Source organism: Trifolium pratense, linkage group LG3, assembly GCF_020283565.1.
Source record: "Trifolium pratense cultivar HEN17-A07 linkage group LG3, ARS_RC_1.1, whole genome shotgun sequence".
Lineage (NCBI taxonomy): Eukaryota > Viridiplantae > Streptophyta > Magnoliopsida > Fabales > Fabaceae > Trifolium > Trifolium pratense.
The window spans coordinates 13,893,275-13,912,566 of record NC_060061.1 but is presented as its reverse complement, the minus strand read 5'-3'; the positions used below and the strand labels follow the sequence as shown (position 1 = coordinate 13,912,566).

Genomic DNA, 19,292 nt, shown 5'->3' with positions numbered 1-19,292 from the left:
TTTTTTTAATAAATATAAATATTATAAAAAACGCTACAAAATAATAGTTTGACATTTTTGACAAAATAAATATTAAGTTTGATGTAAAATATAACATATAATATATTAAAAATTAATATTTTGGAATGATAATTACCAATTATATTCGAAACATATAAAAAGTAAAAAAAAAATTTAAATTAAACTAACATATAGTATTAACAAAATTTAAAATAGATTAAATTAATTAACAAAATTTAAAATGAAAAAAAAAGGTTAATGCAATATATATATTTATACTAATAAAAAGATAAATAAATATTAAAATATATGTATGCGGTTTGGTTCGGTTTGGATCGGTTTTAAGAAATCAATCCGAAATCCGATCCGATCCAGCGGTTTTCACAAAAGAACATCCAAACACATCCAAAAAACTTCGGTTTTTTACGGTTTTCGGTTTTTTTGGATCGGTTTTCGGTTTTTATTTGGATTGGTTTGAATTTGAGCACCCCTAGTCTAGATAGATTGAAAACGCAAACGAACCCGTATGAACCACCAGAAACGCCACCGGCGCCAGACGATCAATGAAAAAGTTGTTTGGCTTTCTTAGTATCACGTTTTTTGTTGAAGACTAGAGAGTGAAAGTGAAGACATTTCACTTCTCATTCGGGGGAGAAAGGAAAAGCCGTGGACCTTACAAATTGGACCAAAAATTTAATTAGGGTAAGAACTTAGTATTGTGCGAATATATCTGAAATTATCATAAATTCGTGAATTCAGCCGCATTAAAACAGTTTCACAAATGAGTTTATCATATTTCGAATCTTACATATTAATACGTGAATCTGATAACCATGTTTAAATGGTGAAAAATAGGGCGAACCAAAATCAAAATAACTAGGTCATATATTTCCTTTTTACATACATTAAAAATGGTCGGATCATATTTTAAAAGTCTAATTCAATCCAACTTATTCCAACTTTATTTCACTGAGGTTTTCTTCTTTTTCTATACATATGCTAATTTTCCTACTGCACTGCCTTTCAAAATATTTCATAAAGTAACACCACAACTTACATTATTTTGTATATGCATGTTCAAAAATTACATTGCATCTTAAACAATGACTCCTATGGTTCTACCTGAGTTAAGCCTTAGTGGGGATTGAGAATTTCCTCCTACATCAATTACTCTCTTTGCAAACAAGTATTAAAAAACTTAAACATGAGAGCCATTAAACTTTAAGTAACACAATAATGTGAAGCAACAAATATACTAATTGACTTAACATGTGGACAGTGGACCATACAGTTATAACCACCAGATAACCAAAGAATATATTTTTATTTTAATTTATGGATATGATAGATAACAATAAACATATAATTAATCCTACAAGAATATACTTTATTTGTTGCATGATCATATAATGCTTCAAGTATACAAACATGCTTATTTCTTATGGGGCCATTCAAAATTAATGCTTTGCCTTGCACATGACTAATGGACAATATCAATAGACACTGTTACAGATCTCAGTCGTCCGATCTAAACTGTTTAATTTTAAATCAATTGTTAAGATTAATTACTATGTACAACTGCATGATATTTTTTATGGTTACGAGACATATAGAAGTCTTGTCGGATTATTTAGAATGTGAAAGTGGTACATGTTAAAATGAAATAAAGTTTATATTCCACACTATCATAATTAAAATTAGAACATTGACCCCAAAACAATACCAATACTCTTCATCTCTATGACGTATGTGTTAGCTCAAATTTCTTATACTATTTCAAAAAAATTACATATATAGTTTCTCACATTATATATAGTGCATTTGTGACACACTCATTCACCACAAAAATAAGAACACACCCAAGAGAAAAAATGATATCACCAATCACACCCTTGCAAATTTTAGTTCTTCTATTATCAACACTTTCATTAAAAGTTTCATCTTTAAATCTTCAAGAAAGTTTTGTCCAATGTCTCAACCAAAATTCAGATAGAACATATCCATTTCACACAACAATTTACACTCCAAATGAACCTTCATTCACAACCATCCTTGATTCATTAGCAATGAATCTAAGGTGTATAGCACCATCAACGCCGAAACCCGAATTCATATTCACACCCTCCCAAGATTCACATGTCCAAGCAGCAGTAATTTGCTCCAAGAAGCTTGGAATACATCTAAGAGTAAGAAGTGGTGGTCATGACTATGAAGGACTTTCGTATGTTTCCGAAATCGAAACACCGTTCATAGTCATCGATTTAGTCAAACTTCGCGGAATAAATGTTGACATCAAAACTAAGACTGCTTGGGTTCAATCCGGTGCTACAATCGGCGAAGTCTATTACAGAATATACGAGAAAAGTTCGATTCTCGGTTTCCCTGCCGGTCTATGCACAAGCTTAGGTGTTGGTGGACACATAACAGGAGGTGCATATGGAACATTAATGAGAAAGTATGGTCTAGGTGTTGACAATGTCCTAGATGCTCGAATCGTTGATGCGAACGGGAAAATTCTCGATCGAAAATCCATGGGAGAGGACTTATTTTGGGCTATAAGAGGTGGTGGAGGTGGAAGTTTTGGTATACTTCTTTGGTGGCAAATAAAACTTGTTCCTGTTCCACCAACAGTTACAGTTTTTACTGTCACTAAAACACTAGAACAAGGAGCAACAAAAATTCTCCATAGATGGCAAGAAGTAGCACCTTACATTGATGAAAATCTCTTCATTAGAGTCATAATTCAACCAGCTAAAGATGGAAACAAAACTCAAAGAACAATTACAACTTCTTATAATGCTGTTTTTCTTGGTGAATCAAGAACACTACTTCAAGTCATAAAGAAAAGTTTCCCTGAATTGGGTTTAACAAGAAAAGATTGTCAAGAAACTAGTTGGATCAAATCTGTGCTATATATCGCAGGATTTCCGAGTACTACACCGCCCGAAATTCTTCTCAAAGGAAAACCAACATTCAAGAATTCATTCAAAGCAAAATCAGATTTTGTCAGAGAACCAATACCAGAAACAGGTCTTGAAGGATTATGGCAAAGACTATTGAGTGAAGATAGCCCTTTAATGATTTGGAATCCATATGGTGGAAAAATGAGTGAATTTTCAGAATCTGATAGCCCTTTTCCACATAGAAATGGAACATTGTATAAAATTCAATACTTGTCTATATGGCAAGAAGGTGAGAAGAATGTTGCAAAACATGTTGATTGGATTAGAAAGCTTTATAACTACATGAGTCCTTATGTGTCTAAGTTTCCAAGGGAAGCTTATGTGAATTATAGGGATCTTGATTTGGGAATTAACACTAAGAATAGTACAAGTTATATTGAAGCTAGTGCTTGGGGCTATAGGTATTTTAAGGGTAATTTTAATAAGTTGGTTAAGATTAAGACTAGAGTTGATCCTGAAAATGTGTTTAGGCATGAACAAAGTATTCCACCACTTCCAGTATGAAAAATGTTAAAGTGGAGAAAAAATGGGAAATAAGACACTGTGATGCAAGTATCAAAAAAGAGGGTCATAATCTAGTTTAGAAAAATAAAGATACATTTAGATTTATAAGATATTAATGATTAAGTGTCTAATTGTAATGTTTGATGTTTTCTGTGATGTGTGTGTGTGATTTAGGTGCTTAATTGCTTGGAAGTGTTTGTTGGTCAAGCAAAAAGTGTAGTGCAACTAGTGATTTTTTTCTAAATATGATTATATATAAAAGAATTGTTGCTATGCTATGCTTATTTTGAATTTGATATATTTTATGAGATTCGGAGGAATTTATTTTTGTCAAGTAGCTTAATGACTAGAAATTAACCTCTTGAGATGAATAAGTGACATATTTTGGGTTCGAAACTCAGTCAATTATATAAAATGTATTATGTCTACCGATTGAGTTAAGTTGATAAAACGACTTGGAGGAATTTTTATTTGGTAAATGGGAGAGTACAATTATAAAACCTTTAATCTTGTCAATGGTTAAGAACTATTGAGAATTTGAAATATCTCCTAAAAGAAATAACTATTGGAATAAAATTCAATTTAAGAATAAAATTACATCCATGAATTTATTTAATCTGCCGACATCATTAACCTGTCTCTGCTTCCATAGCAAACCAATAATGTTGTTGAATGTTGAGTTTGGGCCATCTATATACAAATTTGGGCCCTGAGATAGATAAAAATAAAGACTTTTGATAGCTTTTTTTAGGTCCCCAATATTTCTTTTAGGCTCTAAAATACGTGAAAAAATTCGATTTCTTTTGCCATCCTAATACCTTCTCATGTGCCGTAAAAAAAAAATCATGCGCCCTATTAATTTTTTAGCTTACTCTTCCGTTACTTAAGTAGTAGACGTGAAAAATCTTAAAAATTTCATGTTAGTAGGGTGTTTTTTTTTTTCTCAAATGCATTTTAATAACATCCGCTACTTAAATAGTAAACAATAATATTTTAATAATTTTATAGGACGCACGAGAAAATTTATAAGATGACAAAAGAAAATCTAAAAAAAAATTCTACGCATCATTTTAAACTCACAAATATAGATGCTTATAAAAAGAGAGAGTATATATTTGATGTTCAACTCATATCACTCAATTAGTCCTTCGGCCTTAAGGGACCCTAAACTTATGATCCTATATATCAGAATTGTTGTGCCGTTTGTAAATTATTGTTTTTCTTTGTAAATTATTGTAATTTTGGCTAACGGATATATCTTTAAGGGATAAATCCGAATTATTTTTTTTTAAGGAATTATTATGAAACTTAAAATGTCTTTAATGGATCAATAAACTAATGAAGCTTTTTTTTCGCTAAGGGAATAGGATATGATGTCCTTTTGGGATCAACAATGTTTGCGGTTTGGTTTGAAATAATTTTGAGATAAAAATTCATTCGATTGAAAAATAAAATTTAATCCAATTCAACGGTTTTCACAAAATAAAATCCAAATATATTTAGTTTTATACTTTTATGTTGTTTTTAATATTTTGATCAAAAATTATATCGATTTGACTTTGAATACACCTATCTAACAACCTAACCCATATAAATTAGTACGATATGATTTTTTATAGAAGTCTATTAGATCATTTAATTAAATAAATTAGTACTATATGATTTTTTATAAAAGTCTATTAGGTCATTTAAAAAACATGTTAGACCTAACAAGAAAGTCAAATATACCGTAAAATGTCCTTATGAGTAGGGTTGTCAATTTGCATCTGGTGGAGCGGACCTCCGTGTGGATTGCCCCGTTCGGAGCTCCGAAAACAAAAATTGTATCCCTATAGAGATGGAGATGGAGGCAAAAATCCCCCACTAGACACTTTGGGACGGGGATCGGGGACGAAGCATCCGTCCCTGCGGATTCCCCGAATCCGTCCATATATACACTATATATTATTATTAGTATGATTATTAGTAGCCAAATATTTTTGCAATGTTTTTAGTATGATTATTAGTCCATTCCCCGAACTGCCATACTTTGCTATGAAATACTTTGGCCGTTAGGTTTTGTATGATTATTAATAGCCAAATATTTTTGCAATTTTTTTTTGTTATGAATGCATTATGTGTAGTTTTTATTATTTAAAAAAGAAATATGCAAAAGAATTGTTTTTTTTAAATAAGATAGAAAAAATAACGTCATACTACTATCATAATTTGACCGAAAAATATAGAAATTTTGTTAATATTTGATATACATGGATCTCCGCAGGAACCGTGGGGATTTGTGGGGATGGGGATGGGGACAAATATTCCCCCGTGAAGATAGGGATGAAGGCAAAATCTTCCTTGCTTGCATTTTGGGGCGGGGAACGGGAAAGTTTCCCCACACATTCCCTGCCTCATTGACATCCCTACTTATGAGAGAATTAATCATGTGTTTTTTAAGAGAAAGATACAATATAGGGAGTTAGATTGGTTAAGGACTAAAGTATTCCGATTTTATTTATGTAAAAAACAAATAATTGTAGTTTTTATAAAGGATTGAATTGTTTGTTTTAGACTTTGAGACAAAAATAAATATTCACCTATTTGTTTAGTGGGAATGACAATTTCACCCGTATTTTCAGTGGGCACTCATAAACAATATTCATAATGGATGGAGTAAAAATTCACATTATAGGCAAGAGTACATAAAAAATGAACGGATATGAATGTGAGTACGGGTACCTTAGTATTCATTCCGCTCCAATCCTGCATAGTATAATATTTATATTTTTTATTTATAATATTATATAAAAATATATGTATATCAATTTTAAATATACAACACTATTAAACTATTATACATTTTTAATAAAAAATATTATTTATAAAATAATGCAGACAAATGTGAATATATTAACAAAAATATGAACTTTAGCATAATTAATAATAATTTTGTTTATAATTTTCATAAGTCAACATTAACATCTTTGGAAAAAAATTTAATTAGTATCATATTTTTTAATTAATCAATTTATTTTTAGTAAAATTACGATCAACGAATACAGATATGAATTCCAAGATAATAACACACGCGGTCAAATATTTTTCTAACTATGATACGGATATGAGTTTATAGTAGGTACTCACCCTATTTATTGTCATTTAGGAACACATATATAATTGAATTTGAGAAATGGTGAGGATTCCTCCTTATCAAATTTGTGATCTTCTGTTACCAAAAAAATATTATTTGTGATCTTGAAGACTTCAAATAAGAAGATAAGGTGGTTGTCCTTTGAATGATACTTGACATGTCAGCATCTTCTTTTTATGACCTTACCTTACCTAAAAGTTATACATTGTTGCTATATAAGATCTTTTCTGCTTGTTGTCTTTCTTTAAAGAAAAAGCTCGATTTTCACCCAAAAAAAAGAAGTTCAATTTAAATAAGTAATTAAAAATAATTCCAAATCATTTTCTTATCTTCATAATCATTCCGTCAAAACTCCATGATTAGATATTGGCATTTGGCACCAATCATCATATCATATATTATATACAACTCATTTCTCTCCCTACCCCCTCATTTCTTTTCTATTCCCTGAATTTTCATTTTTGTCTTTGAGATACTACGGTTTATACCAACTGATGGAATTTGACATGCTGATAAACTTCGGTAACCACTTACCGAAATCTGGGACATTTCGGTTCGCAGGTACCAAAACAATTGTTTCGGTAAATTTCTGTCGAAAATGGCCTAATTCTAGCGACCTAATAAAATTTTCGATAACAACGTATCGAAATCTAGGACATTTCGGTTCGCATGTACCGAACAAGCTGACGTTCGGTTTATGTGTACCAAAATGCTAATGTTCGGTTCGCAGTTACCGAAATGATCTAATATTTGGCTTCGGTGAATATAAACCGAAGTTTTTTGGCAAAATTTTTTCAAACCACAAGAAACAAAATGAGATTTTTGGGGATATAAAAGAAATGTTGTGTCGGTAGAGAAATGATCTTATATACAACTGCAGTACACATGGTAGTGGGAAGGGAACTAAATTAGTGCATATAGGAAAATACAATCTTGACATAATTACAATCTTGAGGCCTCAATTGTATCCAATAATTTGTAGTGCATATACATCAAGTCAAATACTCAAATTTCCACATTTCATAATTTCAACTATATACAAACCCTTCACAATGAAGTGGACCTAATTAATATAAAATTAATTACTCATTCACATGACGTTTTTCTTAGCTCAAGTACACGTATAAATTGCAGTATTACCATAAGTCTAAGCAGTATAGATTCATTGATGTAGCTTTTAACACACTTTTCATGCAATTTTACATAAGAACCGTCTGATATAAATTGTACAGCCAAGATCGTTTTAAATGATTTTATAACAGAATTAAGTTGTACCGTTTGGTTCGTGCCTCTCTCATCCCACCAAAAAAATATATATATTTGTACCGTCTGATATGTAATTAATGGTTTAGATTTAAAACAGTGTGAAAGCAGTGTGAAAATGAACTGTGGAAATCATGATACTAACCATAACCAGTATATATTAACAAGCATAGAGAAACATTTTATCACAACAAATGAGAAAAGACAGCTAAAAATAAAAACATCATGCACTCTATGATGTCCCTCTTAGCAACTTTTGTTGTTCTATTATCTGTTTCACTATCCACTTCAATTTCAATTGAAGAAACTTTCAATAATTGCTTATCACTCCATTCACAAATTCCAAACCAATTTCCAACTTCAATCTACACCTCTACCAATAAGTCCTACACTTCAATCCTTGAGTCCACTGCTCAAAATCTAAGGTACTTACTGCCTTCAGTTCCGAAACCCGATTTCATATTCACTCCATTCCATGAATCACAAGTCCAAGCAGCTGTGATATGTGCAAAACAGCATGGTATTCATTTGAGAATACGCAGCGGAGGACATGATTATGAAGGGCTTTCGTATGTTTCTCTTATCGAGAAACCATTCATGATACTAGACCTGGTTAAACTGCGTGCAGTCAATGTTGATATTCCACACAACACGGCTTGGATTCAAGCCGGTGCAACGATCGGTGAAGTCTATTACAGAATTTCCGAGAAAAGTTCGGTCCATGGCTTCCCTGCAGGCCTTTGTACAACTTTAGGTATCGGTGGCCTCATTACCGGAGGTGCATACGGTTCAATGATGAGAAAGTATGGCCTCGGTGTTGACAACGTCATTGACGCTAAAATCGTTGATGCTAATGGAAAAATTCTTGACAGAAAAGCAATGGGAGAAGACCTATTTTGGGCTATAAGAGGAGGCGGAGGAGGCAGCTTCGGAGTTATTCTCTGGTGGAAGATCAAGTTAGTTCCGGTGCCGCAGACTGTGACAGTTTTCACAGTAACAAAAAGCTTAGAACATGGAGCAAACAAACTTCTTTATAGATGGCAGCAAGTAGCACCAAATATTGATGAAAATCTCTTCATCAGAGTGATTATTCAACCAGGAAATGGTAGTGTTCCAGGTCAAAGAACTGTAACTACTTCTTACCAAGCTCTATTTCTTGGTGGAGCTAATAGACTTCTCCAAGTTATGAAGAAAAGTTTTCCTGAATTAGGCTTAACAAGAAAGGATTGTTTGGAAACTAGCTGGATTAAATCGGTTCTTTACATCGCCGGATATCCAAATGATACACCACCAGAAATTCTGCTCAAAGGAAAACCTACATCCAAGGCTTACTTCAAAGCAAAATCAGATTTTGTCAGACAAGTGATTCCAGAAACTTCCCTTAATACCTTATGGAAAGTTTTTCTTCAAGATGATGGTGCTTTAATGATATGGAATCCCTATGGAGGAATGATGAGTAGGATTGCGGAATCCGCGACGCCTTTTCCTCACAGAAAAGGAACACTTTACAAAATTCAGTACTTAACTGGATGGATTGATGGAGAAAAGAATATGGCAAAACATATGAGATGGATGAGGAAATTTTACTACTATATGACACCTTATGCATCAAAATATCCAAGGGAAAACTATGTGAATTATAGAGATTTGGATATAGGGATGAATCAGAAGAATTCTACAAGCCTTTCATTGGCTTACTCTTGGGGTTATAGGTATTTTAAGGGTAACTTTAATAGGTTAGTAAAGGTGAAAACTAAAGTTGATCCATCAAATTTCTTTAGGCATGAGCAGAGTATCCCTCCACTGCCAATTGGTAAGAAAATGTAGATGGCAAGAAGAGAAAATCAAAGGGGTCTATGGCTAGAATGTTAGATCAAAATTTCAATGTCACAAATATGGTGAAGTTAAATCTGTTTACATGTTAAATTATTAATGAAGAATAAAGATTGTATGCATATATTTTTGTTCAACTTTGTGCACTGATAAATGCATGGTATAGTGCAGATTTATGATAGTGTGCTTATTTGTAAAATAAATAATTGGGTCCGTTTGCACTTCAGATAGGAGTACTAATAGTACTGTGTGTTGGAAAGTAAGAGTTTCACATTGAATGAAAAAGTAGATGTTAAGTATCATACAAGAAAAGCGATTCATACTTAATACATATGAGTCCAAACTCACTTGCGCGCTGCTCTTAGTACAATGTGATATGAATATGACAGATAAATATAAGGTTGTTGACATAAATGGTAACAGTGCTTAAAAAATATACATATCCACACCCAACGCAACGTGCGACCCGTGCGTCATATCTTGCGAAAAAGGTCAGAGTCAACTTGAACCCACGTGACCAAACATGGTTAATGAGTATGTATATCATGGTGATTGGATAAAGATATTGAAACTTTCATGTCACTGCGTGTATGTTTGTATTGGAGCAAAGTTTGGCAGAATCACCGGTAACTCGTTTTGTTTTTAGCAAAAACTACACTTTCAAGTTTAAATGAAATCCGTGTTACCGTAATTTAACCAAACTCGACACCAATTCAAACATACACTTTTGTGTTTCCTTTCATACTATCAAAGGAATCCCATCACATAGGCATGCTGCTTGTTTAAGCTTAACAATTAGCAGCAGCAGCTGCCTTCTTCCTAATAGCCATTAACTGTGTAGTCAATGTTCTTTCCTACGTTACAAGAGAGAGGACTGTGCACAGACAAAAGAGTTTACCTACTAAATAAATTTGATACATATTATCGATTTTTACATAATGTTCACACAAGATGGCACCTTAACCCTCAAAAAACATCAAAGGAGCAAAGAAAATTAGACAATCACAAACATAAATTCTTGACTTTTTTTTGTCTAAACTCCTCAATCTGCTATAATTAACCAATGAACAAATGCAGGCTCAACTGCTACTTATCTACGCTTGGCATCCACCTTTGATGGAGGAGGAACCGTTCCAAAAACCTTATCCCAGAATGGTGATGTGATGCCAAAGCCAAGGCTCTGGATTCGGTAGTGATGATTCAAGTGGTACTTCTGCAAAATAAGGAAGGAACGATTGCTTATCTTTTTAAGGCTTGCAAGATTTAGATAATTGCCAATGCATCATATAGAAAGTGCAACAGTACAATAGTATACAATGTCATATTTGATAAAGAACGATGCATGCACCATCATATACTATGTAGGAGCTGTTTATCTTTCACCAAAAAGGTCACTCTTGTTACTAAGGAAAAATGGATGATCCAAATTTCTTTAAAATAGTTTAGAGAAGAATGCTATTATGTTTTGTGACCCAAGTTTAAGAGACTCGTATGTATAAATAAAATGGAAAAGAATGTCTCAATTATAACTATGTATGAATCTGAAGTCCTTCAATTTCCTAATCAAAATAAATAATGGTAGATGCTAAAAGTCCAAAATTTGATCAACTAATATGTCTGGTTGTGGTAAAGGTAAACTATCTACGGTTATTAATTAACAAGATTATTTTGCAAAAGTAACACATTGGAGCAAGGAATTGCAATTTGATTGTCGTACACATTTCAAGAAGGGAAAGTACTTGTACCTTTAGATTTTTGGGCACATCACTCTTTGGTTGACCATGATGCAAGTAGTAATGTGTGCAATCATACATTACATAGCCCAACAAAATGCCTCCAAACACAGCAGGAGCAATTGAAGGAGGGCATACAAGCTTCACTGACGACCAGATCTGGACATTGCAGACAAAAAATGCTAACTTCAATTCATTGAACCTCTTTTTATCAGCATATATACTTGGAAATCATTAAGCATCACTACATTTCACCAATATCGCATATATGTAATCAATCATTTTGAAAAACATCAAATTTTTGGCCATTTGCAAAAGAAAGCTACAACTGCAAACTATATTATGGATGAAGAAGTTAAGCAGGGATTTCATTGTTTACGGAAATAAAATATAGTACATAACAGACTTCAATATAAGCTACAAGTATGTCAAATACTATAAAACATCCTCAAAATTTCAAAGTACTTAACATAATACTTCTGATAATTACCAGCATCAATTGAATTGGTAATGATGGTATCTAAACCAAAATCCTAAGGGATGCTATTCCATTCATTCCTTCAGAACTAAACAATGACATTTGAAATCCATCATTAACACCAGAGTTATAAATCTTATGATGACCTAAATTAGCACAAATCACGCACAATAGACAAAACCCACATATCAGAATACTAATGTATCTTTTCTACATGTATTAAGACAGAAAATAGATTGAAGCATAAGTTCGTGTAACAATTATCTTCAGAGGTATATATATATATATATATATATATATATATATATATATATATATATATATATATATATATATATATATATCTTAAGAGGTAATAACAAAGGCATGCATATAAGAAAAAATCATTATTTAGAACGAAAGGGTATACCGGGAGGGCTATTAAAGCGGCTGCAACTGGTGGGAAAACAAGTCTTAAGCTATCCATGGGATGCTTATGGTGGCAACCATGAAGAAGATAATGCAATGTATTTGCCCAATAGCTCGTAGTTTGAACATGGAAAAGAAAACGGTGCAACAAGTATTCGGCCAATGTCCATACGAAAATGCCAAGAACCACAAAAAGAGGGAGATGAGGAACAGGGAGTCCCAATCTAAAAGAGTTATAAATGAACCAAGATGCAATTGGCACCCAAACAATTGGAATCACATACCAAGCCGTTCGCGTGAAAACCTGTTCCAACAACATAACTCTTAACAACGCAACTACACAGACTAATCCGTCGAGCCAGATAAAAGTAAAACAACAATAATTAATTTTGATACATGGACAACATGAATGAATAAAAATGTAGGTAAGGGTAGGGTATGTACCTCTAATAAATCACTATGAAAGAAACGAGGACCTTCCTTACCCATAATAGGTTGGTGAACCCATTCTTCATAATCTTCACCAAGATGACCAACCTATGAATCAAATTAAATTGTAACAATAATTAAGTGATTAAGGAATCTTTAAGCATGATTAAAAATGTAATTTTTTTTATTTTTTTTATAATCGATTAAAAATGTAATTTTTAAGCATGAATCAAATTAAAAATGTAATGTAATATGAGATTACCTACCTGACAAACAAGGGGCTTATTCAAATCAACAACAAATTTGTTTGCAACCATCTTGCAACTGAAAAAATGAAAAACAAAAAAAATTAGGATTAATAAAAACAGATCTGAGAAATGCAATAAAAACAAAAAATGAAAGTGAATTGAATCGAACCAATGAGATGTGTGAGAGGAGAAAGGGTTAAGTCTCCCTCTTTCGCGTATAAGGTGAGAGAGGGAGTCTTAAATCTCAGAAGATGTGAATTGGAATCTGAGTTTGTGAATGAATAATGTGATGATGATTATGATTAAGATTATGATTAATATTAAATTAAATGTAAATCTAAATTAAGGTGAATTTGTGATCCACACGTTGTTGGAAGAGACAAAGTGCTGAGAATAGAATACAAAAAAAACAGCGTTGCATTGTCTTAACTAATTATCAAACCGCTTCTCAACCTTTCATCACCTTGCGCCAAATGCTTAATAGTTAATACAGCTTGTACCCTTTTTTTCTTGTAGTTTATCTTAAACCCCCCAAAAAAAATTAATTTTTTTTGCTCTTTAGTCCCTCTTTTTTATAGGATCGTCATTAAGAAAACAGTAACCACTGCACTAGAAAAACCTTGGTCGAACTAGTTTGAATAATTTGGGGTTTAAGTGGGACAAATCCAGCTGTTTTTGCAAAATGAGGTAAGTGGGGTAGAAGGGGACGGCAGAAGAATATTTTAAATGCACATGGCACAGGTCAGTAAGGAAGTGAGATATGTTGAAACTTGAAAGGGACAACCAAATGTAGGTATTTTAAATTCAGAACCACTCCCCCCCCACTATTTTTCAAATTCTAAAACCCTCCCTTCTTTATATTTTAAGGTCCCTTTTATGATTCAATAGTACAAATTAACTTTAAGGTGTGTTTGGTAAGTCCAATAAGCTAACTTATAGTTTACTGGACTAGTTTATAAGTTTGTTTGAAAACAATAAATGTGTTTTGTAAAAAGCTTTTCTCGTTAGCTTGTAGTTTTTTTTAGATGATATTTCAAGTATCGTTTGAGCTTATAGCTTATAGATTTTTTCAGTTTTTCCATTTATAACCTTTAATTTAATTTTATTATTTTTATAAAAAGAAAAACTATTCGCTACATATACATGTCATTTTGTGTCTTTGTATATTTATCAACTATTTTAACGTGGCACCACCTCATAGAGAGTAATTGATTAGGATACATGTCACAAGGGTAATTGACTAAAATTTGTAAAATTAGGGGGTTAATTGACTGAAATTTAATTTGCATAAAAAGTAAAAAAGAGAGAGAGAGAGAGAGAGAGAGAGAGAGAGAAAGAGAGAGAGAGGAGCATAGAATGAGAGGGGGGGAAGGGGAAAAGAGAGGGAGAGAGTCAGAGAGAGAACAGTTGAAACAATCACAACAACAACTCAGGGAGGGAGGGAGAGGGAGAGAGAGAGAGAGAGAGAGAGAGAGAGAGAGAGAGAGAGAGAGAGAGAGAGCTGGAGAGAGACGGTAAGAGAGGAAAAACATATGCAACTGAATTCACAAATATTATGATCGCTAAATTCACAAATGTTGTTAAATTCAAGGATTGATTTGAATATCCATTATTTTTTATTATTTTCTCATGGTTTTTTTTTAACATTCCCTTATTGGATGAGAATTAGTTGCATAATGATACAACTCTGAATATTTAACCAACCAAAACTCATTTTGTTCATAATCTTTCAGTCTCTTTTGATGTGCTTCTTCCGGAGGAAAAGAGTTGAAATGTGTCTCTACTTATGTCTTTATTTGAGTCTGAAAGTGTACAAAACATTCTAAGAAACCCTTTTTATGATTTTGTGATTGATGATAAAAGAATTATGGTTTGTGGAGAATAATGGTATGTACTCCGTGAGAAGCGCCTATCGTTTATGCATTCAAGATTTGTTAGATACATCTCATTTATGAATGAATGCTCATTGGAACTTAATTTGGAAGCTCAAGGTTCATCCACAAGTTAGAAACATTGGTTGGCGTATCTGTCGTCGATGTTAATTGTATTGTTATGCGTACGCTTTTTAATGAGCAAGACGAGGACAGTCGTCACGTCTTTTTTTATTGTGCTGGTAGTAAAAATGTGTGGAGTATGAGTAGTTTTTATGTTACGGTCATTACAAGTTTGTACCCCTATTTGGATGCTTCAATTGATTTTTTTCTTACTACAGCAACCCAGTGTTGAGGATGCGTTTCTTATGGTCTGTGTTATGTGGAGTATTTAGAAGCAAAGAAATAATTGCATCTGAAATAATATTATTGATGCACAGAGTTTTCTGTTCACACGTGCTGCTACTGTTCTAAGCGACTGGAAATCTGTTCATAGGGTAAGGAATGGCGAGCTAATGCAACTTATTGAAGTTGTACACAAATGGAAAAGCCTATCAATGGACGAGTTAAATGTAATATTGATGTCTCTTTCTCATCGTCCCTCAACAAAATAGGTATAAACTATAAAGGTATTTGCATTCGAGATAATTATGGTGTTTTTATTTTCGCAAAATACAATCAGTTTGATCCGACCTGTGATATACGCATTGACGAAGCACTTGACTTACTCTCAACTCTTAAATGGGTGCACTAGCTAAATTTAGGTCCGGTTGATTTTGAGTTTGATTCGAAATTAGTAGTGGATAGTTTTCACTTCAAAAAGCATGATGTGACAAATTTGGAGAAATCATTGTTCATCGATCAACAAGCAAATGAGGTTACTCACAGATTAACTAAGGCATCTAGTCCCAAATCTTGGTTGACATACCACATATTGAACAATTAATGAAATGCTATAAATTTGTTTCTTTAAAAAAACAACTTTTTACATAAGTCGGATTCCTATGTCCCAATAAATGATTGGGATAGTAATCACTAATCACCATGAAGAAATTTCATAGTATCCTTCCATATAAATTCAGCAATTGAATTACATGATACTAAAATGTAGAAGCAAGTAAACAAAGAATCAATAATGAAATTGAGTATGTAAAACTTGATTCACCAAAGACCATCATCCAATGTTCCATCAATTCGTTAATAACATTTTATCAAAGACACCTTCGATCTTCCTCGTATTGAAACACCACGTCTTGTCTTCAACTGTTCACTGTTGTTGAGAATCATGGGATGAGAGGGATAAAGATCATATTCATAACAGAGGTAGAGAGCATAGGAATACTCATAGGTAAAAACTCATATGTAATCATATTGATTAATAAAAGATTGAGTAAATAGCACAATGAAGTTGCTTATTTATAGAACTATTTGGAATAACTAACTCTCTAACAAACTTTCTAACTAACTAACTAACCAACTTAGTAACCTATTAACTACCTATATTGTAATAACTGTCAAATTTTCTAGCTTAACATCATTGAGCAGCAATGGTGATTTACTCACAAAATCTACCACTTCCTCATTTAATTCAAAATCTTTTTCAACATTATTACTCGAACCACATTCACTTCTTGTACTTCTCAACTTGGCATTCTTTTATCTCGTTTTTCCTTTCCCTTTTTAGAAAAAAGCTTCTTCAACTTTGATTTCAACTTAACAGCACTTCGTTTACCTTTACTATTTTTGTCTCCCTTGATACAATCCAATGTAAGATCATCACAACAAGTGTTGTCTTTAACCTTAATTTCTTCGAAGGACGAGGAATCAGTAATGAATGATTCAGCTGCAACAAGCTTAATTTCCACGTTCGATTTAGAAGACAAAGTGACACGCTTCACTGCATATTCAAGAAACAGAAGAACAAATGCTGAAACCGTGATTCCAATGGTGAGTTTCTCAAAACTCGCAATTGAAACAACAATTACAACCATCATGAAAAAAGTAACAAGAACCGATTTTGAACCCGACCCATTATTGTTTCCTCCAATCCGATCAACCCCACGACCCGAATTCACAGCCCCGCTTTTTGCAGGTAGGTTTTCGTCAGTGATCAACTGAGTCAAACTCGGTGAGTCAGAGCAATCTGACTCAGCGCTAACAACCGTGCAGCCGATGGAACTCGGTGTTTTTGGCGATAGTGGATCAGAGGTTTGGCGTTGAAACGGTTTGTTGGAGTTGGGTCTTGTGAAGCGGGTACGGTTTTTGACGAAGAGATTGATGAGGGAGGTGGGGAAACGGGTCTGAACAACGAGAGAAGCATCGAGTTTGGATGAGTGAAGATCGGAAATGATTTGGAAAACTCGGGTTACTCTGTTTTTGTTGGTCCAAAGAAGCGGCATGGTTGAGTTTAACCAATGCTATTGCTTCTGATTCTGATGCAATGTAAAAGTAGGGTTTGGATTATTTATTTATATATTTGGAAGAGCGATCATCATGGTTTTATATTTATAGATTGAATCAATCAACGTGTAGATTTGGAGAGTGTGTATCTGTGAAAGATTCTACCAAAAAATTAAAAGTATATATATGTGGAGTGTGTAAAGAGGAAAGAAGGGGGGAAGGATGAAATGGTGCTGTCCCATTGTAATGTGCCTTTTAATTAAGATATTGATTTTCTTTTTGCACCTTTTTAAACCGTTTATCATGTGTTATGTGCTACTAATAGCAGGAATTAGGAATGTCTTAGCATATCAAACCCACCTTATAATTTGGAAAATCAAACTAGTTAAAGCTCGAATTGAACCAAACTGATATTTATTTTATCTTAATTTTATGTGGTATTTATATTGAAATTCCTAAAATAACCTTACAATATATTAAATATGCATTGAGACTCTAAAATCATGTTAAAAAGTTGAACAATTAATAAGGGTACTTTTGGAAGAATAACATTAAATGAAGTTGATTTTGATAACTTTGGCTTATATTTGAGGTCAAAATATTTTGTTGACTTTTGCTTATAAATAAGGTAGGAGAGAGTATATGTATAAATCTAGGAAAATGTATTCATTGCGGTCATTTTGGGGGTAGTCAAACTATGATTAGTTTCTCAGCACCGCAATATCACACGACAACTAATTTCACGAAAACAAAGAAATTATGCGCGTTCAGTATTTTTCCTTTATTGGTGTGGGCCAATATGTAAATTAATCTTACTTTTTTTACTGATTTGCGAGTTGACTCGGTGATCGACTCACCACCTTAATTCTCATTCGCCTATTTTGGTGCCATCGTCACTACCTCTATCTATGCTTACTATTTAATCTGCTCTAACAATCAGCTTATCATCATCAGTAAGCGTTATGTTGTCCTCAACAGTCAGCTTATCATATATATAACTCATCTTCATATTCTCTGTTGTCTCAAAATTCAAAACTCAATAAAAGAAAATTATGAAAGAGGTGCCAAGAGCCCAAGACAGGATTGTAATAAGGAGGATATCAGTGGAATTGTGGAAGAGAAAGAGATTAAGACTACGATGAAGCCAAGGAAAAAAAGAGGGTTGACCAAGGTTTTACACTTTGAATGTCTATTCGTGGATTTCGTTGGAATGATATTCGTGGAATTAAGCATTTCTCTTAGTTTCTTGTATCCGTTTAATTAAAATAAATGACTCAAAATTTTGTGCAATTTAATTTCTTAAAATATAAAATTGTAATCTTAAAATTAAATGGGCACATCTCAATCAAATGACAACATGCAGTTAAGAGTGTTGATTGCATCCAATCTAGACTTGTAGGTATATAATTTCATATAAGACATATGTGTTTGTTCCCATGTTAGGAAGAATTTACTATTAATTTACAAATAAATTATAGAATTGTATATTTTTTTCTTAGTATATTTTAATATAATATTGAGCTCAAAATTGTAAAAAGTCTGAATATTAACTTTTATTTGGAAAATGCTACTTCTAACAAAAAAAAAGAAATTGCGAAACTTTCACAAATGAGGTGTCAAAATATTACTGGAGTATTTGGTTTCTCTCTCCAACTTTCATGAAACAACCAAAACTTTCCCAAAGCAAATCACCACCGTTCACCGCCTCCCTGCAATTTCATTCCATTCGCTTTGGATCGTGATTTACCTCCGGTATGTGTTTTTTCTCCTCCCATCTCCAACGAGTGTATTTTGTGTGTGGTTTAGACAAAATTTTCTGGAACTTCCTTGTTGCTATTTTCGTGAATTTTCATGTTGTGCCGTTTCGTGAATTTTCATGAGAAAGTGGTTCGCTGTATATAGTAGCACCACTCCTTTTATTTTATAAGAGTAAAGATCATTATGAAGGATCTACAAGGCAGCAGTATGAAAATATTGAAAACATAAATATTATTGTTATTTTTATCACAAATTAAATTAAACCATAAAA

The 19,292-nt window shown here is 32.9% G+C and overlaps 4 protein-coding genes across 6 annotated transcripts; 2 read left to right on the top strand and 2 right to left on the bottom strand.

Annotated features, from left to right (window-relative positions):
* Positions 1–1,684: 1,684 nt before the first annotated feature.
* LOC123916658 (berberine bridge enzyme-like 13) lies at positions 1,685–3,598 on the top strand. Its single transcript, XM_045968176.1, has one exon. The coding sequence runs from the start codon at positions 1,872–1,874 to the stop codon at positions 3,465–3,467; it is 1,596 nt and encodes a 531-aa protein (XP_045824132.1). The 5' UTR covers positions 1,685–1,871; the 3' UTR covers positions 3,468–3,598.
* Positions 3,599–8,012: 4,414 nt separating this feature from the next.
* LOC123915782 (berberine bridge enzyme-like 13) lies at positions 8,013–9,833 on the top strand. The gene has a single exon (XM_045967020.1). The coding sequence runs from the start codon at positions 8,089–8,091 to the stop codon at positions 9,688–9,690; it is 1,602 nt and encodes a 533-aa protein (XP_045822976.1). The 5' UTR covers positions 8,013–8,088; the 3' UTR covers positions 9,691–9,833.
* Positions 9,834–10,571: 738 nt separating this feature from the next.
* On the bottom strand, positions 10,572–13,686 carry LOC123915784 (dihydroceramide fatty acyl 2-hydroxylase FAH2-like). Of its 3 annotated transcripts, none has more exons than XM_045967023.1 (6): positions 13,423–13,686; positions 13,011–13,068; positions 12,760–12,852; positions 12,317–12,619; positions 11,442–11,588; positions 10,572–10,909 (listed from the first exon to the last, which is right to left on the bottom strand). In XM_045967023.1, the coding sequence occupies exons 2-6, from the start codon at positions 13,059–13,061 to the stop codon at positions 10,787–10,789; spliced, it is 717 nt and encodes a 238-aa protein (XP_045822979.1). In that variant the 5' UTR covers positions 13,062–13,068; positions 13,423–13,686; the 3' UTR covers positions 10,572–10,786. The 3 variants fall into 3 exon arrangements, with proteins under 3 accessions (XP_045822979.1, XP_045822978.1, XP_045822977.1); XM_045967022.1 differs by having other exon boundaries at positions 13,446–13,686; XM_045967021.1 differs by having other exon boundaries at positions 13,162–13,462.
* A 2,118-nt stretch (positions 13,687–15,804) lies between these two features.
* Positions 15,805–17,449, bottom strand: LOC123916264. The gene has a single exon (XM_045967683.1). It carries the CDS (start codon positions 17,260–17,262, stop codon positions 16,504–16,506), a length of 759 nt encoding a protein of 252 aa, XP_045823639.1. The 5' UTR covers positions 17,263–17,449; the 3' UTR covers positions 15,805–16,503.
* Positions 17,450–19,292: the final 1,843 nt, after the last annotated feature.

Excerpts from the sequence above, each read along its gene's own strand:
- LOC123916658 (XM_045968176.1), top strand. The coding sequence starts at position 1,872 with ATGATATCACCAATCACACCCTTGCAAATTTTAGTTCTTCTATTATCA.
- LOC123916264 (XM_045967683.1), bottom strand. The coding sequence starts at position 17,262 with ATGCCGCTTCTTTGGACCAACAAAAACAGAGTAACCCGAGTTTTCCAA.
- LOC123915782 (XM_045967020.1), top strand. The coding sequence starts at position 8,089 with ATGCACTCTATGATGTCCCTCTTAGCAACTTTTGTTGTTCTATTATCT.
- LOC123915784 (XM_045967023.1), bottom strand. The coding sequence starts at position 13,061 with ATGGTTGCAAACAAATTTGTTGTTGATTTGAATAAGCCCCTTGTTTGT. Across the intron at positions 12,853-13,010 it reads ATAAGCCCCTTGTTTGTCAG|GTTGGTCATCTTGGTGAAGA; the intron begins GTAGGTAATCTC and ends TTTGATTCATAG. Across the intron at positions 10,910-11,441 it reads ATGTGCCCAAAAATCTAAAG|AAGTACCACTTGAATCATCA; the intron begins GTACAAGTACTT and ends CTTATTTTGCAG.